This window comes from Takifugu rubripes, chromosome 1 (assembly GCF_901000725.2).
Source record: "Takifugu rubripes chromosome 1, fTakRub1.2, whole genome shotgun sequence".
Lineage (NCBI taxonomy): Eukaryota > Metazoa > Chordata > Actinopteri > Tetraodontiformes > Tetraodontidae > Takifugu > Takifugu rubripes.
The window spans coordinates 16,343,440-16,367,893 of NC_042285.1; the positions used below are offsets into that span (position 1 = coordinate 16,343,440).

Consider the following 24,454-nt stretch of genomic DNA (forward strand, 5'->3'; position numbering starts at 1 on the left):
CCTTATGAGCTCTGCAACCAAAAGCATTTGAGGGGTGACGGAGTAGTAGTGTCCTTGTAGGTTTATCCCCTGTGGAAATATTTGGAGGCAGCCTCGTCGCATCCATCTTTCACCTATCTGGGATCAGGTGATCGAGGTATTCTATATTCTCTTGGAAAGATTTTTCACTTTTCAGACACCTGAGGCATTTTTTTGGCATATTCAATACATGTAATTGCACGTATGATCTATGTGTCTATTCTCTGTCCTTCACCCATTCTCCTTCTTTCCCCAGCTGGCCATCAGCAGGAGCCCCGTCCCCCCAAATGAGCCTGGTCTGCTCCAGATTTCTGCCTGTTAAAGGAGAGTTTTTGCCATTGCTGGTTGTCAAGGGTTCAGGCCCAGGGTTTCTGTAAAGCAGCAAGATAATTTTGATTCCCCACAGATGCTTTATAGATAACGATGAATTTAACCGAATGTATAATTCCCCCATACGTTTTGAGGATTATATGGCAAGATCTCTCCCCACAGTCAGACAGTCCATCCGAGGGAGACATCCTAATTACATGCGTACTCTTCTGGTCTATTTGCACGTGTCAGATTAACACTCAGTGCTGTTGTGTGCATGACTGGTCAACAGTAAGCACGTGATGAGAGACTGGCATTAGGAACTTATTTTTGGACCTGGTTGCACCTAAACCACCAAACAGTAGCACAGGATGCAGCTTCAGCCAGGATGTAGCTTCAAAAGTAAATGCTGCTATAACCTTACAACATAAATAAAGGATCCATGCAGGTATCATCTGAAGACCAAATCTAATTTGTTTACGTGGTTAAAATCCAGCTTAAGTGCTTATTTCTGATTTTAAGATTCCCTTGTTTCTCTGTAACCACTGCAGGTTTCTGCTGTGCTGGAACAAAAAGTGCAAATGAGCAATTGACCTGACGCCAGCATGTTTACCTCGCAGCGCTAAATGACACAGCTGATTCATGTGCCACATTTAATTAAAACTGTGATTTGATTTGATGAAATAAATATGACTGGACTGATCCAAACACAAAAGACAGCAAATGATGATTTAATAGCTGATGGTGAGAATGCGGGGGTCCTCGGGACGCTTGCAGGCCTCTTCATGGATAACCCCTCGTCACATTATTGCTCCCTCAGCACACAGCGGAGGACCCACTGCACTGATACCTTTGTTCCTTCCTTCTTTTATCCTCTTCTGCTATTCTCGGCCCACCATTGTTCGGCAGGACTCAGTAATTCTATTTTATGTGAAAATCTCTACAACACCCTCGTAGGGCTTTTTTATTATTTCATATGAGTTCTTAAATCCCCAACAGCTAGATTGAGCAACCGACAATTGTACCACCAAGGTCCCCGTCCACAAAGCACTGGACCCCTAGCACCCCCGCTGGAGGTGAGGAGTCCACTGGACCCACGTCCCTGGTTCAATGCGAACATGACAAAGAACCACTGGTTACGACACAATCACTGAAGGGCCCTCTGCCCAGGCCTGGCTTCACCACAGTGCCCTGGTAACCCACAGGTCATGGTACACACCTCCTTTCTTTCCATTTTAGGGCGACGCTGAAGAGCTTTTTGTCCGGTCCTTCAGTGGACATTAGTGCTCAAGAGGCTGGAGCGAGATACAGAGCTGGACATGAATACAGATTCAGCTACATCCATAGCTTCAGTAAAGCTAACAATGTTTTGTTGTGGAGCCGAACTTTAAATGCACATTCATTTCCCCGTGCACAGCCTATTGTTATAGAATTCCCTCTCTTCCAAACAGTGCCAAAGCAAGCAGCACCTCCCATTTATATAGGTACTCATAAATTCCTGTCGAACAAACTGCCGCATGTCAGCACTCACGGCACGTCAGTCTGATGGCAAAGAGCTTCGATGCTTCTTAACGTGGGATTTTTCTAAAGGCAGTGACGTGTAATCTGTTTCATCTTTATGTTTATGAGGTTTGTTGAAGATTTTTCGCACATCGGGAGGGGACCGGATCATATCTGCGTCACGCTGCCACAATCAGCTGTTTTTTAAATTGCTGCATGAGCTGCGGTGGTATCATTCCCGCAGCTGCCGCTTTGTTCTGTGGAAGAAAAGCCCACCGAGGCTCTCGTGGGTGAAGATATAAGAGGGCAGATTTGAATGGCCCCAACATGTGTGCACAGTCAACGCTGAAATGTACATCACCGTCTGTCCTCTGCATCCTTCTCTCAAGCCAATTACGCGTGGGAAATTGGCTTGTCTTACAGGCTAGCATTGCATTCACAGGTGTAATTCAATCCTCCTTTTTTGTTAGAATTGGATCAGAACATAAATTACCTTTGTTTTATTCTTTGAAAACGGACTAATTTATTTAAAGGGAAATGCATATCTTCTAGTCAAAAATTTGCCTGGAGGAAGTGTAACAGAAGACAGCGATATCAATTTTCTGTTTGCCTCTCAAACCCATAAAAAGTGACAGACAAAATCATATGTGTGTTTGTAAGAATTCACAAGGGCAAACTAGATAATGGGAGGCGTGTTGACTGTTTATCTTATCAGATACATTTATCTGAGCTGAACTGAGTCCCCCAGCAGTGAGGACTGCCACCATCACTGCAGTTACTGCTCTTGGTGTCTCTGATGTTGGCTCACATGTTGTGCAGCATCCTGGTCATTAGTGCCGATGGACAGTAATGAGTGGGAGCTTGGCTTCGGCCAACTGTTTAAAGCCTTTTAACATTTCTCCAATCACGCTCACGTGGCGATGCACATATGGCAGGTTCTGTCCTTGTTGGTGGCTGAAATAAAATGGAACAATGCAAGTTTCTTGAGAAGAAAAGAGATCTCAAAATGACAAACATGGCAAACTTTTCCTCTTCATCTTCAGAAGCATTTGATAGCTTGCATCACAGTTTGTAGGAGCTTTGACATTGAGGCTTGTGAAGGTCAGCAACTTAAATGTACTGGAACTGTTCATCCTGCATATGCTTTTGTCTGTGTGTATGTGTGTACGTGTGTGTGTGTGTGTGTGTGCGCGCGCGCGCACATACAGTGGCTCTGACACACACAGGACCAGTCAGTCCTGTTTTTGGCTCCAACACTGATCTGGCACGTCTCCTAGGCTTGCAGCCCCTGGTACCCCCCCCACCGCCTCACACACACCCACACACCCACACACACACACACACACACACACACACATACACACACACAAAGTCCCCTGCCCCCCTGTCCCTGCTGCCTCTCCTCTCTACTATCCTTTCTCCATCCACACTCCAGCTCAGTTGAGTCGGCTCAAACGATGCAAAGGCAGAAAACGGACACACTGACTGGACTTTGAGCCAGGCTGTAGCAGAATGGCTGCTCACTTCCTGCTCCGCTTTGCCACCATGTGACATTGTTATAATATGACAGCATTTGGCACCTAATTTTAGTATAGTGCACAAATGATGCAGAATATATGGGCTGTGAAGAGGCTGTAGTTGTTCACTGACCAGGATAACAGCTGACAATGTCCTCTCTGCCTTCCTTTAACAAGACCTGACACAGACCCACACACACACACACACACACACACACCCACCCACACACACACACACACACACTAACATTCACTTACAATTACTTATTGGCCACATACAGTAAGTGCTATAATCTCTTCCACCTGAGGTAACCTAGATCCCTGTTGCTTCTGTAGGGGCTTAGAGAAGCAACATTAATACATACTGACATCAAACCTCTATAAATACTCTACTATCCAAACCATTATGCTAAGTTAATTGATTGAGTTATCGTCATCAGCTAGCTTGTTGATTTTTTAGCTCTCCCTGGGTGGTATTGTTGCAACCCTCCTGTGATTCAACCCTGAGTAAAGCTATCTGATGACCTGGACTTCCCCTTTGGGGTCCAGAAAAGCTCAGCCCAAAGGAGCGACTGGGACATTTCCTTCTGCGGGTGATTTGCCCCAACAACCTTGACCTGAATGAAAAAAGATTAAATTAACTGTACATGTATCTGTTAAATCCCCAGCACTTCATAATCGCTGTCAAATAATGACCCCTTGCTTCATTTTAACCTTCTGAGACCCCCTTTCCACATATTAGAACATATATGCACATATAGAAAAGGTTCAGATCTCTGGAGGTTAAAAATTGCACTTTCAGTTACATAAACATCTAAAACCCTCGTTATTCTCCCGACAAAATTAATAGAAATGTGTCTTTAAATTATGAAAACAGCTCCAGATCTGCTGCCTGGTTGAATATTGGTTTCATAAATGGCCTATGGGCCTCTTCCCCCTCCCGGGTCTTTGGGCAAGCTTCTTCACAGATCAGGTTCATGGTCCCTATGTGAGACTGAGACAACAGCTGAGCACAAGAGATGTCTGAAGGTCACTGAGACGTGCTTGAGAGCAGTGTGCGTGTAAGTAAAGTGTGCAGAGGTGCAAATAAGAGCATCTTCCAAAGAGCATGTGTTGAATAAAACATTTTCTGGTTGCCTCACCCCTAAGCGAGTATGTGATACCATTGAGAGCTCATCAGTTTATCATTAGGCCTCTTGTACATCTGCACTCTTCATGAGCAGCGATTCCATCTACACACTGTATTCGCTGGCTCATCTGGAGATAAAAGGCCGCCAAGTACCAAAGCTCCTCCTCCAATCATCATCATCCTGGGCTTTTGTCAGGGAAAAATTGATTTTTTTTAAAAAAGATACTTTGTACCTAGGAATTTACAGGTTTGGCCCAGCAACTAAATGGGACTTTTTGCTCACTATGCTTTTCTCCTTTTAGTGTGACGGACTTGATGCATAAACACACACAGAGCTATTTTTACTTATCATTTGTAAGCTCTTTTTAAAAACAATTGCTTTTTTCCGAAACCTTTTCCTTTCCATTTTTCTCTATTCCCCACCTGTCCGCAGTCACACTGACAATCGATTTTGTAAAGAGCTAAGACTCCAGGGACAGCGGAGAGAACCATTATTGGCCTCATTTAGGCTCCATTGCAACCACAACGGCTCCTTTAGACAATAGGGTGGACTTTGTCATGGACCGTACTATAGCATAATCGCAAATCCTAGCTATAAACTGCTCAGGCCAGCATTCCTCATCCTTGGGGAGCTTCGTTTCAGGAAACTGCTCTCAGCTCGAGAGGACGGACCTCGATGCGTCTCCGCACAATGCTAATAAAAGCACAGCAGCACATTCAGTGCTGCAGGCTAGACAGGAGAAGAAAATGTTTGGGCTTTTTGTAAGTTATAGTGAATGCCACTTATTTTATCATTGCTGTAGTTCACTGTGGAGTCCGGAGCAAAACAGAATGATTCCTCCACTGGGGACTGTGCTCCTGGCAAGTGTCTGTCAGGCAGCCACTGCACAAAAAGCCAGTTTGGTTGTTCTTTTTCTATTTTAAATCTGTTCATACAAAATGCATTTATTTATGAAGTGAAACAAATGTAGGGATGCTGATAAGACATAAGAGACTTTAGCATCCTCTTACCTCTGACTTACTGCATTCCACGCATGTGCGTATTAGGAAATCAGGAGAGTACTGCACATGAAAATGGGAATCAGACATAATTAAAAAAGACACCATGTTCAACTGTTATATAGTGGAACATGCTTATACCAAGCTTCAGGGGCTGTTATGCAGGTTCAGTATCCTAATCTAATAAGCTGTTTCTTCATTCTGTGGCTGCTTTACTAGACAAATGAGATGGAAGTTTAAGTTCCATCTCCCTGCTGTGTGATTACCTGTGTACCTGTGTGTCATTGTCTTCCCTCTCCTAGTGTGTTTAGCCTTGTGCTCCCTGCTCTCCATGGCAGTTTGTCTGTGTCTCATTGTCAAGTGTCCCAGCATTTTTATTCTGAATTTTCTAGTCTTTTTTTTTTAAACTTTGGATTTTTGGATTTTATCTGTGCCTGACTCCTGTATTCTATCAGACGCTAGTTTTATTTGGAAAACCAATGGTTCCGTCGTCTGGCGTGTCAGTGCCATGGCAGCTTCATTCTAATAAAAAATACCTTAAACGCATGGTGAGTGTAGAGCTCCACCAAGTTGCTGCAGCCCCCCCCCCCCCACACACACACACACGCATGTAATTGCATGCAGAGGAAAAAATATTGATTTTAATTAATATTGTAAGAACAGAATTAATAAATCAAGATCAAATCATATATTGGCCACTAAGGCAGAGCGGTGGGTGGAACGGGGCTCAGAATGGGCTTATTAGCCACTGTGTACTGGTGTGTGCTTGTGCCTGACACTTGATAGTGCTTTGCGTCAGTGGTAGTCTGTCTGCCCCCAGTGGAGGGGTGTACACGAAATGGGTGCGGAAAGCGTTGGCCCTGCTCTCTATCAAAGACGGTATTGACTGGAAGCACGAGAGTGTCTCTGCAGCCAGTCATCCTTGGACAGCTGACAATGAGCCTGGGCACCGGGGACATGGCTGAAGCAATCATCAAGCTCTGGGAGTTAAATACTTCTATGCAGAAAGTGTGTCTAACCTTCACCCTCACTGCCAACACTTACAACATGAGGGCGGACATGACCGATGAAGTCCATTTGATTTTTGTTTCACTTCAATTGACTATGTTGCCATTACAGATGCTGCCCCAACGTGGCCCAGTAAATATTTCATCTCCATCTTAGCTTACTGCTCCTCAAAGAGCTGCTTTGAACTTCTCAAAAATATTCCGTTAACATGTACTTGATCAAACACTGATAACTGTTTAACTGCTTCACACTAATACACACACACACACACACACACACACACACACACTTGTACTTCTATCTGTCTGAGGACCTACATAAACACTATACATTCTCCAGTATAACCCTAAATGCCTAACCCTAACCTGAAACCAATTCTTACCTTAACTTTAAAACCTGTCCTCACTTTCCAAAAATGTCATCACTTTTGCAGCATGAGTTTTGTTTTTTAAAGGGACCTGTCCTTTTTTCTGTGGCTCTCCCTCATCATAATAATACATTTTACCACTAATAATAATAATTGGATCATTATTACCAGTTCTCAGAGAGCAGCATTGTGAATATAAGCCTACATTAAGTTTGGAATGTAACTGATTTTCCTTTTAATTGCCGTGTTTGACCTGGGTGTTGACCCGCCGCATCATTATCCACGCTTTAAAGCATATTTGAAGCAGACAATGGCAGATCACATATATAAATAATGCAGTATTCTATTGAATAGAAGATGGTTTATGTATGACGCGTAGAACATATATGCATACTCTCAGCTCATGACATCTGCCTGAAAGTGCAGCATTTCTTCCACATGTTGAACTCTCATTTAATTTTCAGTACTTACTGCTCATACAATATTGATTTTTAAAAGAAGAATAATATGAAAAAATCTGCTACTGCTGTTATGTGCATATGAGGGAAAAAGGTCTCAGAGAGGTTTCTCTTCAAAAATGATCTAGCCCCCCCTGTGATGAATGAATTGGACTAGTATCTTGAAATATTAATAATGGACTCTTTTATTCTACTCAAGATTGTCCATTTATAGATCTGCTTTAAGAACAAAAAGGTCCAAACACAACCAGATGTTGCATTATTGTTAAAAACACCTTGATGGGTCAGTTAAGATGTGGTCAGCAGATAAAATGACTCAAAGGCAGCAGTGAAATGGATCCCATGACTTATTTTAGTCATCTGCTTTCACTCACCGCATTTCGGCTTCAGTGGGAGTAAAAAGCCAAGTCTGGTCAATGCAAAGAAGACAGTCTATCAAAGATCTTAACACTGGCATCCTTCAAATTAGATTAAATCCCTAAATCGCACGATCAATCATCCACAGTTTGGCGTGCCAAAATGGAACCGGCCTTTCTGCCCAAAACTCCAACATCTGTGTTCAGTAGTGTTTGATGTATTCTTGTGGCTTCTGCTCTCATCTGTGTGTCCTGTTCACTGTGATAGAACTCTTTGTTTTTTTAAGGTGAATTTCCTGGAGGAACAGGCTCAAACCTCTTATTTTCACATAAAAGCTGGCAGGAAAATAGCATGTGCGTCACTGTGTGCCTGTTTCATGCGCCACTGGGGTGCGGAATTCATGCCAAGCCTCCTCACCTACACCTGCCGCTGATGTCTCGCAGATGAAGGCACAATAACTGAACAGTCGGCAACAAAACCAAGAGAAGACGTACGCTCACTGATGCTTACCTCTCCAAAGATATGGTCATGTGATAGATTTTAGCGTGTCATTTTACGTGTGTGTGTGTGTGTGTTGGGGAGGTGTGTATGGCCATTACCGGGACCATTGGGGCACACAATCTTACTCTCTGTGTGAACATGGCAGCCCATGGCTGATGTCATGGCTGGCAGAACCACGGCTCTCGCCACTTGAAAAGGCGTGACATGGCCGGGACAAAGAGGAGTGTCGCGGGCATTGTTCTGTTGATTCAGGCTGTGACGGGGCAACGTGCCATCCTGGTGGGTACAGAAACACAAACTGTCAGTCACTTGGTTGGGCTCAGGGAATCCAGTAGCTGCAGAGCCCGAGGCCCTGGGCCCCCCAACACCAACGAGAAAGTCAAGGAGTTCGAGTAGCTCAGTCAACGATCACACACACACGGGGACCCGGGTATTTATCAGGACATCATGGACAAATGGAGGGGGAAACAACAGGCAGGACCAGGTCAGCACCTGATGAAATGAATGCATGACTCTGAAATTAGGCTTCTCTCAGTACAACTGACGGGGCAGCGCTGCAGCTCTGCTGCATTTATGTTTAAAGAGCCATGTTCCCTAAAATCTAGAGGTTTCTGTTACCACGTGAACACGAACTGACAGATTTAGGCCTTAAACTCCTCAGTTTCGGAGCTCATGGTAAATGTTGAAATACCTGTAAGCTTGAACAACAATGAGACAATCCTGCCCCTCCGGAATTTCCTGGAATGTTATTGAAACAGAGGTGTTTATTGGCTGAGCGTCTCTTCCTAGTAGAATGCCATCAAGCAGTGGAGAAAGGCTTCTTTTCATGGCGGGTCTTGAAAAACTCACGTAAACACACCCTGAGAGAGACTTCATTCATTTGCTATGCAAATCTGGAAAGCACGTGACTTGCCACAGACTCCAGGGTTCCTCCTGGCTCTGGCAACCGTGTCTCTGGTCTTGGGTCCCCGTCCTTTCTGTTTATGGTTTAATGGGTGAATTAGTGTGGTGTCGTATTCCTCTCCTCTCAAAGTTGGTCCAATAGAAACCTGACTGCAGCTGTCAGTGACTCTGTTGTTCTCCTCTAATCACCTCTAATCACCGTCCTCTGTGTGCTCGGGCATAAATAAACTGAGGAAGGGGGACAAAAGGAGGGAGCAGTATGTAAGTTTGTGGCCAAAGCTGGTACTGCAATCACAATCCAAATCCTGTGGAACACGGTATTCCCTCTCCACCCAAGAGTAGTGGTTGCCGTAAGAAGGTCTACATTTGACCGATGTTCTGTCTCAGTTACATTTCTCACCGCCGTAATGGCTGTCGGAACTTTTCCCACAGCGTCTCAGCATTGCAGGCTCTGATAATGCTGTATCTTAGCTGAATCTTACCTGTCAAGAAGAAAATGAGAAATATAGGATAATCTTCAAACGATTCTCTGCTTTCAGCTGTCTCCATGTTTCAAAGGTCTGCTTTACACCTCCTTGTTTTATTTGTCATGGCGTTGTTGGGAATTATAACAAGGCCTTGAAGGTTTTAAAATGCCATGTATTTGTGATTTTTAAAATTCATAAAGAATCTCAGTGGTAACTGGCAACCTGGCTGCCAAAACATGCCTGACGTCATGATCAGGAGCTGGTGACGGATGGAGCAACAGACCAACACAAAATGTAAATATCAAGATTGATTACGAGCTGAAATGAGATTCTGGCTGGACTGCTGTTATCAGTGATAGAAGTATTCCAGATTGACATGATTCCTCACTGCCTGTGGACATCATAGGGCCAATTTGATTGCTTTAAATACATTTCTTAGCGGTGCTCCTTCAAGCACAGGTGCAAACAATCAGGGTGGGGCTGCTGCAATCAGCACAGTGGAGAAGATGAGGGCAGGAGGTCAAGGCTGCTGAAACAAAGGGAGGATAGGTCTTTTCAAAATTAAACAGGAAACAGCAAAAAGTAACAGAAACATGCCTTTGACATGGATGAGTCCTGGCACCTGGAGCATTTGCATTTTTCTGTTGTTTCCTGATGTTGAGCAAAATAATGGTGATTTACAGTTGCAAAAAAAGATAAATGAATTGTGAAGGGATTTTTTTCAGATACCCGTGGCATCAAACAATGGCCCCAACAGACACATGCTGGGTTGTTTGTGTGAAGCCTGATGAGGTTTTTCCTTTTCACCAGTTCATGGACATGCACTCTTTTTCTATAAATCCAAAATAGTTAGCTGATGATCATAAAGGCAGCAGCCTGAGGGGTTGACTTATAGGTTATAACCACTGCATGCTGGATTATTTTTTCCGTTTAACATTAAATTGCTGCAGCAGCACCGACTCTCTCTTGGGCGTAGGCTATTAGAGGGTAATTACTACATGTTAGATTATGTCATTTACTCAGAGACGATGAGGATGAGAGAGAGAATGAGCCACCTCCATCATTTAAAATGATATACGAGTCGATAAGGTGTACAGCTGGGATATTTGGCAAGACAAAGTGATCGTCTGAAATCCCCTTCAAGGTCTTCCGTATTTTAAAATGAAGCTGACGATTTAAAGTGGAGTTTCTTACACATGTAATTATTTCTTCATTGATTTGTCAGCATCCCAGGGAATGGGTTTTCCCATGAAATATATTCCTTCTATCATAACCTGTCTCAATTGCAATCAAGAACCAAAATCATTACTAGAAATCCCTCCTGGGGGGAAATGGTATGTAGGTGTCTGTCTATATGTGAAAGTGTGTCCTTGGGTATCTGATCGTGCACTACTAAATCTTAAACTAAATCTTTCTTACAGCTTTCGTGAATATATTAAAAAATATATATTTACAAACTAGAAAATAAGTCGGACTTTTCCACGTAAACATCATAGTCTGCTTGCCCTGTACAGATTTCTCAAATTAGTGTTCAAACTTTGTTCTCTCCCATCTGCTGCACTTTGAATGTCCGCTGCTCTCTCATGCCATCAAGCTTTTGGTCATATTTCTCCTTTTTTCCTGTACCTGCTGAACTATCGTAAATACCTGCTTGAAAATGCAACGCTTACCTTGGATCGCTCGTTTGGACAGAAACACATTCATGGTTGGATTATGTGCGTGTATTTGTACCAACAATAGTCCTCTTGCCTGACCTCTCCTCTTCTCTCTTTCTTCTCGCCCCTTCCCTGTGTTTTTTCCTCTAGACTGTGAGGACGGGGGGGAAGATGAGACCTCCCAGCCCTCTGTTGTTCCTGCTGTGCATCACGCTGTCCATGAGTGTGAAGGTGGTCTCTAAGAGGGGCTCAGGTAGGTGTCCTCCCTGTCTTGGCCTGCAACTTCAGTCTGGGTTTATGCGTGCAGCCCCTTCCAGTTTCTTTCTAAACTTCATGGTAGCCTCAGAACCCCCCCACCCCCCCCACCCCAGTGATGTAATTTAGAAGTCTCTGGCTATTGTCATTGTTGATAATCTGGATTCTGTACTAAATGTTGCTCACAAAGACGATGAGCAGGGGACAGGGGACAACAGGGATGCCATCAGCCTTTTGTCTGATCCAAATGAATGAAATTCTTCCCAGAGCATCAGGATTTGCTCATTTCAGCTCAGTGGGGAGCGAGTGACAGCCAAACTCAAATAATGAATTGCTCGGTGAGCAGATAACAAGAGGTTACTGCAGGGTTCATTTTAACTCCAAATGCCAGCAAATTGAGCAGCAGTTGTGGACCGATGCAAAGGTCAAACAAAACAATAGAGTAAGAAGACTAAGGCTAAAAACTTTTCATGAGACAAATGTGCAAACAAAATGAGGCAGCCATTTAAAGCAGCGCTATAACAGAGCAGAAACAGGACCTGCTAGTTTTACAAGCATATGCTTTATTCACATCTCATTCTGATAGACTGAAATGCTAAAATGTCAATTAGAAGGTATGATAACGCAAGATAATCTTCTTCTATCGTGACTGCGTTGATGCTGTAGACACGACTGCGCACATTTAACGTTTTTAAGACTGACCTTTAGCTAAGGGTTTTATACTAAAGAAAGCAAAATGAAAGACCAGAGATAGCAGGGCAAGTCAGCGTCCAGTGAAGTGCAATAAACAGCAGAGAAGACCATCAGCACACTCACACAGAGCTACTGAACTACTGTACAGCCTGTAATTTACAGTGACGGCTACTTTAGTGCCAAGTCTGTTATTGTAATTTCATTTTTACGGAGCTCATCATAGAATTGATAAGCTACTGTCTGAAAAGAATTACTCTTATTTAATATAGCTGCATTTTATATAATTTACATGCACCTAAATTGTTTTTATTGTTATACATAAATACTGTATGTGTGACAAAAGACCATTCTAAGGAACTTATTTAAATCGCGACAAATCAAATATGTGAAATTGTTAACAAATGATGTTGCAGTATTGGATAACTTGTCATGACATGACTGCTTATGTCTAACCTACCTAGACTAGCAGGTTACGCCCTGTTTTCAGGAAAGGCGACATTTTTACAAAATGAAGATGATTTGTGATTAGTTATTGAGCTCATTTTAATAGGTATAAGACTGCCTTCTTAGTCTCATCAGGGAGTCGTATACATGTACAGCTTGCTATTTTTACACACACACCCACACACACACACAGACACACACACACACACATCCCCCTGTGCACTTCAGTACAGTGAGGATTTTCATGGAATTGACAGCGCATCTGATCAATCAAGTGGATCCTTTGGGACTTGATAGCAGCAAAGTCAATATTACCCCCAATGGGTGTGTGTGTGTGTGTGTGGGGGGGGGGGGGGGTGTCAAAGGTGAGGGAGTGTCACCGAGCTGTGGCTATTTGATGGCACTTTGAAGGGCTTCTTGGTCTCCTAGAAAGATAATTAATGAAGCTGTGTGGAGGGTGAGACAAGTTCAGAATAAAGCTGTAATTTGGGACATAGATACTGAGCAGTCCTCTGTTTCTCTCACACACATACACAGGCACACACACACAGGCACGCATATTGACTTTACATTGACTTTCTTTCCGTGGGACTTTCAGTCTTTGAAATAAATCACATATGAAGTATCAATTAGGTGCGTATTGGGTACGTATACGTATTTTATGTAATGTCCATTTTAAAGGCGTTGAACAAAAACTTGCGTTTGACCTGCCATCCATTTAATTGAAAATGGGACTGCTGCGGACTGTAGATTGCAGCTTTTTCAAAGCTGGCCTTTTTAAGCTGTCCAGCCTGACTAAATATTGCTGTGAGAGCTGGGTCGCTGCTGTTTAATCTTTAAGATGCCAACGGTGCCGAACATAAAGTGAGCTGGTGAAGCCGAGAACAGGCAGCAACCAGAAACCCAGCTGCTTTATGCACTGGGCTTGTAGATAAATGTTACCTTGTCACTGTGTTGTTTAGGATACACTCAGCATGAAACTTTACTGATTTAAAGGTTTTTCTGTGAGCTGAGGGACACATGTATGAGAACTGGACACACTGCAGCTAAAGGCAAAGGTGACTTTTGGAGAAAGCAAACAAATAAATGACACTCGTTAACTGAGAAAGCATGTAGTTGAATAAACATTGCAAATGGGACAAAATTCAGACAGACAAGGAAATGCAGATATACAGCTTCTGCAGAGAGAAACAGAATAAAAAACCATCCAACAATTGCAACAGTCGATATTGGAGGCTTTGGGATATGTATTGTTGCAGATCTCATGGGTCAAATTCATTTTCCTGACTTTATCCTCTCCTGTGCTGAAATATAGTAAAGCGAATGCAAAGATTGACATTCTGCGTTGTGATTTGTGGAAGTGAAGAAATGATTACTGGGTGATAGAGGCTCTGGTGAGACCTGTGGCAGGTTGGCTGCCGTGCTGGTTTAGAGCTGCCCGTCATCATCTTACTGCAGGAGAAGAAACAGAGACTGTATAACCTTGACTACCAGGTAAAGGTTCAGTTATTAGGGCTTGATTAGACCTCACGGGATTCTGAATAAAGCAACCATCCCATTGATTTTTCTCAGAATGCCATTCCCGGAGTTTGTAAGACACCAAAATCCTGTTGTTATCCCATATATCGGCTCTCCAGGCCTGTATTACCTGGACTAATGAGTTTTCCAATTGTGTGGATGCTGTATGTGTTTCTTATTACCCTATTCATCGTGCGGCGGTGCTCATGTCTTTAATGAGCAGTTTGGTATCACTTCAAGTAAATTGCACTCGGTTTGTGTTCATTACTCCACCCCCCAATCCAGGGATGTGTGTATGAACTGGTCACGCACGTGCTGTGTTTAACCCACGGTCAGGAGAGTGTGTGTCCTGCTGCCACAAAAGAGGACTTTACTGCACTTTGCTCAGGGTTGTGTAGAGTTGATCAAGGTCGTGCATGATGATGCGTGAGTTTTCCACCTAAGTACAGCATCTTTTGTGGTCCGTGCCTCAAGTCCAACTTCATTCCATTTTGTTACACCAGTTCCCAGCACTCTGTTCCATTAAGACATAAAAAATGACTCCAACCACACAGGGAGTCACGAACTTTCTGTTTTCTCACATCCTCAATTTTTAGATTACAAGAAATTTTAAGCTATGTTAACAAGCATTGAAAACAGAAGCTTACAAGAAAAATGGAAATTGTACCAAGAAGAAAACATGTGTTGAGTTGTGCATATTTTCTTTCAAGTGGATAAAGCGATTAAATGAATAAAAATGATTCATTTAAATGAAGTAGTGCTGCTGCAGCTGCAAAACATTCTGGTTCACTTCCAACGATTGCTGAAAGCAGAAGAAACAAAAAGGGGGAGAAAAGACTTAAAGCCCCTCCTAAACCTGCCGGTGCTGGTTCCATCCTCTGGGCTGAACCAGACCTTTGAGCTGAGATCAGTCAGGAGAATCATTTGTGTGATATTTTAGGATGAAGCAGCGATAGAAAGCAGTCGATCAAATCCCTGCTCAGATCTGAGGTATAAAATATCTGCTTTATCTTTCTTCGGGATTATCAACTGCCTCATCCATCAGTGACATCATTCAGAGCAGCTGTCCGTCCGTCTGTCTGTCTGTTCTTGCATATTCTGGTTAGAATCGTGCTAAACAGGCACCGTGAGTGTTGGGATCCTGTGGAGCAAAGCTGTGGAGTTTGCACATTCTGCCTGTCTGGGGGCTTTTTTCTTCCTACAGGTCAAAGTTATGTGAGAGGATTCAGCAGCAGCATCTTCAGCCTGTTCAGGGGGCTTTTTCTGCTGCTCTCCTAATTGGTTCCAGCTCTCCTTTGATGAGGCATCACATCAGAATAAAGCTGCTCTTGAGGTGGTATGTGGAGCCATTATGGACCCCACATGCCTGAGCATGCTGAGCATCAGGCATCATAACGCCGAAACACAAACATACATTTAAGTGAGGTGCAAACACCTTTCTTTTACTTTTTTAGTGGCGCTGCCACCAGCTAGTTTGGAGTGTCCACCAAAACGTTTTCTGCTTTCTAACCAAATAAATTCCAAAGTATGTTTCATTCCTGTCCTTCCTACCTGCCATCACAGGAACTTAAAGCTACTGTATATTACTAATGGCCAGATTTTGATATTTGTGGCCAACAAATCAATTGCTATGTTGCGCATCGCAGGATAACAATATACCTCTTTATTTCCTCTCACCATTGTGTTTGTTGTTGTGCACAACTGCCATGTCTGTGAAAAAGAGTGAAAGGTATAGTCACTGGTCATGGACTCTAAGGAATCCAATCAAATCTGTTAGAGTCTGAAATGAAAAAGCTCCATAAAATATGTGACATTCGCCATTGCTATTGGCTCCATGTTTATCAGAACATATTACCTGGCATAGTCGAGGTCTCCTGCCCAGGCTGTTTACTGGAATAATGGCTTTTAAACTCGGCCTGTAGGGAACACGCTGTAATTTAAAGTGACACTCTCAGCTCAAACACAACATTGAGAGCATTACTCTGTCCTACACTTAACACGGCGGAATTAATATGTGAAGTGCTTCACTTGACTACTGTTGTTGAATCTGAATCATATGCCCGTGTTCATCTAAACAACAAAGATAATACAGTTTGGAAGGGTTAAAAAAATGAAAGCTCACTATAGTATTTGCAGATTAAGCTGTAATTTTCAAAGTACTTCCATGAAAATGTAATTGCATTAACAGCTGCACACAGTAATGCCAGCTGTGGCTGCTGGTTTTATAGTATGCAGTTGAAAGTCACACAACCCCCCAGAAAAATACCCTCCCGCCCATTGCACGCAGGAATATGAGTGAGTTATCCACAAGTCTCACTTCAAATCCTGGTTACAAAAGATGGATTATACACTGATTTCATATTACACATTTTTATTGCAGAAATGATTGTTTCACATTAACCTGCTTTTGTTTTTCCAAATTATTGCCAGGCTACCTCCTCTGATAGGCAAATTAAGAAATAAGCATGTCAATAAATAAGTTGCACATAACATTAACTCGGGCAGTTGCTTCTAGATGTAGTATTAGCTGAGCTAGCAGTTTAATTGGGCCTCTGTCCTTGCCTCAGTCCAAAGCTTGGAGGAAGGATCGAAATATTGACTTAATATTTCTCACTAGACTACAAAAGGTGGGGAAAATGCCCCTTCCAGCTTGTTAGTACAGGGTCTCTCAGCTGAGGCCAATTTGTGTTGTCTTGCTGTAGCACTGTGCTCGTTCATTTACAGTGTTCTACTGCCATAACAGTCACACCTTTTCAACTGGACCAATGCGCTTTTATGATAAAAGTCCACTTAGAATTTTAAGCTGCGTTCCAGTTCTGAAGGTTGACTTTTTTGCCCTCGGATTACTGTATAACTATAAATAGCCAAAATGAAGGCGAGAGTGTTTGTTGGCTTGTCTTACAACCTGAGTCCCCAGATGCTTTTGTAGTAATGTGTTGTAATGGTTTATTGACAGATAACTGACCCCACTGACACCAGTTAATAATGTGATAGCAGCTGATCTCAAATTAAATGATTGATCATTCTACACCTTTCATCTAAAGTCGATAAAATCCCTCCAGGTATGATTTAAAACGCTGTAAAAAAAATTAGTATCAAAATGCCGACATTCGTTTTCCTTTTCGTTGCTCAAAAAATAAAGACAAGTCAGTCACCCTTCTGGGATATGAACCTGCCCCATGAAGGGGCAATAATGATTGTGAGTCAGTTTCTGCTGCTGTTTTACCAATGACACCAACAAAAGGTGTGAAGAAGCAATTTTCAACACAAGCCCCTGATTCTTGGACAGGTTTTAATTTCTCCCACAGCCCACAGAAGTTGCTCGGGTGTTGCAGCTTCACTGCGATGGTACGTCCTTACCTGCTGTGAGGCTGGAGATGTCAAGAGACAGGCCAGCAGCCAGGGGCAGGTGGAGCTGAGGATCGTAGGAGGGAAACAACCTTGCAGCAGGACTGCTGGTTGTCTGCTTATATGTGCAAGAACAAATAGGAGGAACACGGACACACCACAGCTGGGCACAATCATTATTGTGCATGTTTCTGCCCAAACTGTCAAAAAAGACTCCAGGAAGATGGAATGAGGACCTGATCTTAAATTGGCCTCAGTCAACCACCTCTGGGACGAAGCATATCGTTGCACCCCCCCATCATCACATCACATGGCAAATGCCTTACCCCTTTCCCAGGAGGAGGATCCCCCAGGAGATCGTCCATCATCTCATCAGTAGCATGTTGTAGCATCCACACAAGCACCTGGAGGACAAACATTTTAATGAGAAGTATTATGAGTCGTCTGAAGAAATTCACAAATGTTGGTTCAAATTTCATTTTCAAATTTCAAACATTTTTTTTTCACTCTAATTTTATTTGTGAGATATTTTATTTAAGTAATTCGTTTACATTTGGAGCAGTGCATCATTATGGCATGCTGAGAAGAAGAAGCTAGTTTTAATGAGTAGTAGTTTGCTCAGCTAATGACGCTAATGGCATGAGTATAACTATGATACCACAGAATATGTAAGAAAACACAACAAACTATCACCAGTGAAATTATTCACCTTGAAGGTTTATAAATGTATATTATTTTAAATTGTCAATTATTCCTTCACTGTAAAGCTGCTGATCTCATGTCTATGCATAGATGCTGAAAATACAGAATAAAGGAAGGATGTATTGCATTCACGGGACAGGTTTCTTTCTCTCCTTCTTTTCCCACTCCCAACACACATAAATGCATTACTGAGACTGGCCTGGTCAATACCTTTCTCTCTAAATGATGAGGAATGACCTGTGCTGCAGTAACACTGTGCTGGGAGATTGATCACATGCAGACTACTGGAGATTAAATGGCTTTCTCATGGACAGCCTCCCTGCCCCTGGATGGTGCACACAGCGCAGATAGGAAACGTGTTCTCCGTGCTCGCTTCACAGCAGGTGCACAGCTATAAGATAAGGCAATCAAGAAATAATACATGCTGTCAATGCCCCCACAGGCGTGAGGGGAAGAGTTAAAACAATGTAGTTTTAGCTTTTAAAAAATAGATTTCCATAGTTTCCCTTTAAACACCATCATCACGTGGGACATTTCCATCTATGAAATTTTGCACGAGTGTGTGTATGATTGAAAGGTCTTCTGGAGGAGGGAGTCTGAGTGTGTGTTTAATGGTGGCAGCTAATAGTGAAAGAATGCTACAATAATAAGTAGGAAAAAAGCACCTAGAGATTACAGACCTCCGCCAAGCAGATCATTCCCCTACATATTGACTTACACCCATAGTACAGTATATATACAGTATGTACATAGCCTATATATAAGGGTTTATAATACATTATTGATTTATTTTGGCAGTTCAAAGGTCAAAGCCCCTCAGGAATCTGGAACATCACCAATATTTAATCAGTTCTTCCTTCGCATATTATCAACATTTCCATAATGAACTTTGAGTTTTTTGCTGAGAGATGCTTGCTGTCACATAACCTGCACGGCAGAGGCAATCAAAAGTACCGAGCAGTCTACAAATACTCAGCCTTTTGATGTTCACCTTATATAAAAACAATACTCTCGTGATTATCCAAAATGCAGCCTTCCGATTTTATGCCGACGACACAGTCATATATTGTTTTGCACTCGTGACCACAGACATGTTTGCAGAATGAATTTAATTGTGTGCAAAAACAACTCTGTCAATTGCAACTTGTTATCAATGCTGATAAAACAAAACATGTTTTTCACTACTTAAGTATCAACAAGGTACAATCCGACTATTCAACACACTGAAATTGTGTCTACTTTTAAATACCTGGGTTCTTCAGCGATGATTGCTTGTCTTTAACGGCACATCTTTGGAAAACAGCAAAGAAGCCGCAGCCTTTACGTGGAGTTTATTTCAGAAATAAGTCCTGCTTTTCCTTTGGGGTGAGACAGAAACTGGTGTAGTCGACCTTTCCTCTGATTATCGATTATGGTGACGTGCTATGTATGAATGCCTCCGCTCATGTGTTGGCAAGTGTGTATCATGGTGCTCAGGTATATCACAAACTGTGGAGCTCTATCTCATGGCTGTGTTCTATACTAGAGTAGTAATTTGGCCATCTTTCTATGTGCACTGGCTCAGCCACTGGTTTGTCTTGATTTACAAGGCTATTCTTGTAATGATTCCATCATACTTATCATCTCTTGAACAATGTGGCCTAGTCTCTCTTCTCAGGACGTTTTATATTTTACTGTTTTAAGGTCAGAACAGAACTGTGAATGAAAGCTTTTAGGTTTTCTGTTCCAGCTACATTGAACATTTTCTCAGTCAGAGCTCACGCTCCAAAATCTTGTGCCTCTGAATATATTTACGTCCATGGTGAATGCCAGTATATGCGCTTCATGAGTACAGAGTTTAGATTGTTCCCTCTTTGTTGCTTGTTGGTGTTTAATGTGACCATGTGTTGAAACTTTTTCATTTTAACCATATGCCTTGCCATTCTTCGCTTAAAAAAGAGATCTTAGATCTCTTTGGGACAATAAACGTTCTACAGCTACTTAAAATAATCTAACAATAATCTAATACTACTACTACTAGCAGTAGTGCTACTAGCAGTAGTAATAATAATAATAATAAGACAATGGATTTTTAACAGCAGATTAACATAAATTGAGGACCGTAAAAAAGACACTTAAACCACAAGAAAAGCCAAAAAAGACATTACAACATTACATTAAAGCAGGTCTGTCAAAGCGGGACAAAAGAAGACACTTGACCTCTCCTTGGGCAGATCAAGCAGCTGACTCCAAAATCACTTAAAGAACTGGGGGCCAGATAATAAGACAGCCAGTGCAGGAAGGCTGATAATGGGGTGATGTGATGACATCCATTAAATCCTGTGAGGAGCCTCACTGCGGCACTCTGAAGTAGGTGGAACTTTTAGGAGATGTCAAACAGAATGGAGCGGCGGTAGATCATCTCCAGGGCAGACTGTAACAGCACTGGTTCTAGTCTGGATTTTGTTTGAAACGGACTATGTTTGTTGCCATTTTGATCAAGAGAGGTTCACATAGTGTGACCGAATACAGAGCTTTAAAACTCCCCTCTATGAATTAGTGATTTATGTAGAGTCAACTGTGTTCATAAAGGTTAAATCTGTGTGTTCTATGAGTCTCTCTAAAATGTTTCCTTATATAACCAGAATAATCCTTAGTTTCACCCTAATTATTCAATCAATTAATTCAATTTTATTGCTGTTGCATGTACACGTACAGGAAACAAAATGTAGATTGCATCCAACTAGAAGTGCTCCAGCAGCATTAAACATATTTGATATATTATGTGACTCATACGTGCGTGTTGAGGTAGATCAGTCCAAGGGGGTGTTAATGAGTGAGCTGAGGGGAAAAAGGCTGTTCCTGATCCTGGGGGTTCTGGTCCTGAGGGCAGGAGGACCAACAGACTGTGTGCAGGATGGTAGGAGTCATTAGTAATGGATATTCAGAGCACTTCCTGTAGACGTCGCCAGTAGAAGGAAGTGATGCTCCACTGATGCGTTGGGCAGTTTTCATCACCTTCTGCAGTGCCAAGCACTTCTGTTACCACAGTGTAACACACTTGATAAGGATTCTCTCCATGGTGCAGTGGTAGAAATTCACCAGGAGGTCTGAAGAGAGGTAGCTTTTCTTCAGTAACCTCGGGAAAAGCGATGCTGGTGAAACTTCTTGACCAAGTTGGAGCAGTTTACTGTCCTGGTGAGGTCCAGTGAGATGGGATCTTGAGGAATTTGAAGCCAGCCACATGCTCCACCTCAGTACTAGACATGTGAATAGGTTAATATTAATAGGTGATGGTCTTCCTTCTGAGGTCAGTGATTAGCTCCCTGGTCATCACGGCATTGAAAATTAGATTGTTCTCATCACGCTACACAGCCAAACAATTCATCTCCTTGCTGGAGGCAGCATCATGGTTTTCCTTGGTGAGGCCGATCGCTGTTCTGTCATCTGCATACTTGGAAACGGAGTTGGAGCCACGAATGGGCTGCAGTCGTGGGTGAAGATGGAGTAGGGCATCCTTCGGGTGTTAAGGGCGGGGGTGGAAGATCAGTGGTGGTCTAACTGAACATGTTGGTGTCTGTTGGTCAAAAAGTGCAATACCTAGTTGTATATGGAAGCTCTGATGCCCTGCTCACCGAGTTTAATGATTGTGTTTGTGGGATGCTGTGTTGAATGCTAAACTAAAATCAATGAACAGCATTCTAGCATAAGTGTCATCATTTTCCAGCTGTGAGTGGACAGAGTGCAGGGCTGTGGAGACATGTGTATCTTCTGTGCACTTGGACTTGTGGTAGGCAAATTAAAAGTGGTCCAGGATTTGATTTGTGCCAGAACTAGCAGTTTGAAGCACAGACGATAGGAGTGAGTCCTACCGGACAGGACTGGTGGTCATTAATTCGGGAGTGGAGGTACTGGTACGATGGAGGTGGGTTTGAAGTTGTCAGCACAATACAAGGGACCTGTAGTCATTGACGCCCTGGATGCCTTGCCACAGACGCCAGGGGCTGGAGTTAAGGAACTGCTCACCAACCTCCAGCCTGTATCAGTGTTTGGCTCTCTTGGTGCAGTGAGTGATGACACTGTCTGTGGTGGTGGAGTGTTCGGATGTGAGCACTCGAGGAAGTTAATAAGGTCTGCATTTTAGCCATGAGAAACTCCACATTAGGCGAGCAGCATCTCTTGGCAATGACAAACTCTGTGATTCAAGCTTCGTTAATATAAATGCACAAATCTCCACCTCTAGTCTTGCTGGATTTGTCTGCAGTCCTACCTGTGATGGATTTGGCTTCCTGCACACAATAGCACTGTCCGGAAAACTGGTGTTTAACCACGTGTCCGTGAAGATCATGCTGTTAGAGTCCATAACCCATTGTGGGTGATGCCTAGTCTTTGTTCATCCATTTTGTTCATCAGAGACTGAAAACGAGGGTAAAGGAAACTGATGTCGTGTTTGCTTTAGCTTAGCTCGTAGTCCTCCAAGCTTACCCCGCCTGTGTTTATGGTCTCAGTGCCACCTGCAAGCACTTTCCCTGGGCCAGGGGGAATGAGCTGCCTCTGGTCTTCTGGAGATCTCCAGAATGATTTGAAGATCGGTGATAAACCTGTGAGAGTTGAGTGTTCTAATGTCCAAAAGCTCCTGTGTACTGTAGGATGTTTAAACAGAAAACTGAATGAAGAGCCCAGTGGGGAGTGGGTAACACACTGCTAATTTGTAAAATCTGGAGAGACGCTGAGCCTTGCGTTGTTCACGCGCCTCCATCTTGGTCTAGATTCACCAAGATGGCTGTGCATGTTTGGTTATTCAACCAAAACAATGACAGATCTTTTAAATATTAAAGGCAGGCTTATGCAGCTATAGCCATTGGGTCTTCTGTCATTATTTCTGCCCAAAGTCATTGCCTGTAAAGATATACACTTTAGTTAAAGTTGTTAAGTTGTCATCACAGCCAGTGAATCAAACCAAAAAACATCAAACTGCAGAAGATCACATGCATCATCTATGGCTTCACCAGGAGATTCTCTGAAAGCAGGAACTTAATGAACTCCACTGATGATCTTTCCCCGGGAAGCACAAAGCTTGGATCAACAGGCATTTTGTTTTTCTAATATTTTGTGGTGTTTGTAATGTTTATTGATGTGTCCAAAGATTACAACCACCTACAGGGTTCTTACAGTTTTTTGATTACTGACTTTTTGGCTTTTAACTGAGGAATTGTCTTTGCAGCACAGTACAATGTATTTATAAGTGTTTGTTTTAAGCCCATACTGAGACATTGTGTATCATTGAACACATTACATGCCTTCAAACCACAATGAGTTAAAACAACACAGAGCAACATCTAGATTCTCCTTCAGGCTATTTAATCAACAGTCATGTGCCATCCTGCTGGAAAAGGGCTATGCACTTAGCTGCTGTCATGTGAAGCAGAAGTGCACTCTTCCAGACAGTAGAAGCACACACAGTTCCAGTGTTTGTGTGTTCCCAGCAGCCAACCCTCATTAAGTTAAAAAACTTATAAAAGAAAAGTGATCTCCATGCAAAGAATGTGGGGGAGGAAGCTGAATATCTCCAAATGCTAATGAGGAGAGCCAGCTTTGACACACTAGTTGGTCTTTGTGTGTTCTCGTCGGAGCACGGTTGTGCATCTGTGTGTTACCATGTTTTTTTGTGCGAGCAGAGGTGAGATAAAGCAGTTATTTTTACATATCATTAGTAGCCCAGTGCAGTCCCATCACCCTGACAACTTCATCCCCTTCTCTCCCTCCTGCTTATCACCATAACGACTAATCTACCGTAAATATCACCGTCTCTCTGCCGCTGTCTTTCCCTTTCTCTGTTTCTCTCCATCACCCTTTATTCCCGTGGATCTTTTGCATTTTTTCGTCTGTCTCGTTGCCACAGCGCCTTCCTCCTCCCTCGCTGCCGCTCTCTCCTCCACTCAAGTCTAGTTGCTCTGTTCAGACTTCATTTTTCTGTGCCACTGCTGATGTGGGCGGTTCTGGTGACTGCACAATAACCTTGCTGCTGTTTCATGTAGTCAAGCGCCTGAGTTGGGATGACGATCAATAAAAAAAGGCGTGATCAAAGACGTGATCAAAGTAATCATGATCTTGAGGAGGATGGTGATTCTTCTGTGCATGTACGGTACATGCATGTTTTTTTTATCATCATTACGATTTTTAGGCCCGAGTGCCTGGTCCAACTCTTCAGAGAGTTGCACCTCTGCGCCTTTATGTTCGACCTAAATGTGTTATTGACAGTGATTCTGGCCTGACAACTTGATTGGCCTACTACTACGCTCAAGGATTAACTTGCCAGTCTGGCAG

General features: G+C 42.8%; 1 protein-coding gene across 4 annotated transcripts in view; it reads left to right on the forward strand.

Annotated features, from left to right (window-relative positions):
• The window catches only part of il1rapl1a (interleukin 1 receptor accessory protein-like 1a), a 115,372-nt gene that overhangs the window by 6,855 nt on the left and 84,063 nt on the right, over nt 1-24,454 (forward strand). For all 4 annotated transcript variants that reach the window (XM_029836572.1, XM_003961804.3, XM_029836585.1 and 1 more), the window contains exon 2: nt 11,339-11,441. In XM_029836572.1, the coding sequence (XP_029692432.1) occupies nt 11,360-11,441 (82 nt within the window). In that variant the 5' untranslated portion in view covers nt 11,339-11,359. The remainder of the gene's footprint in view (nt 1-11,338; nt 11,442-24,454) is intronic.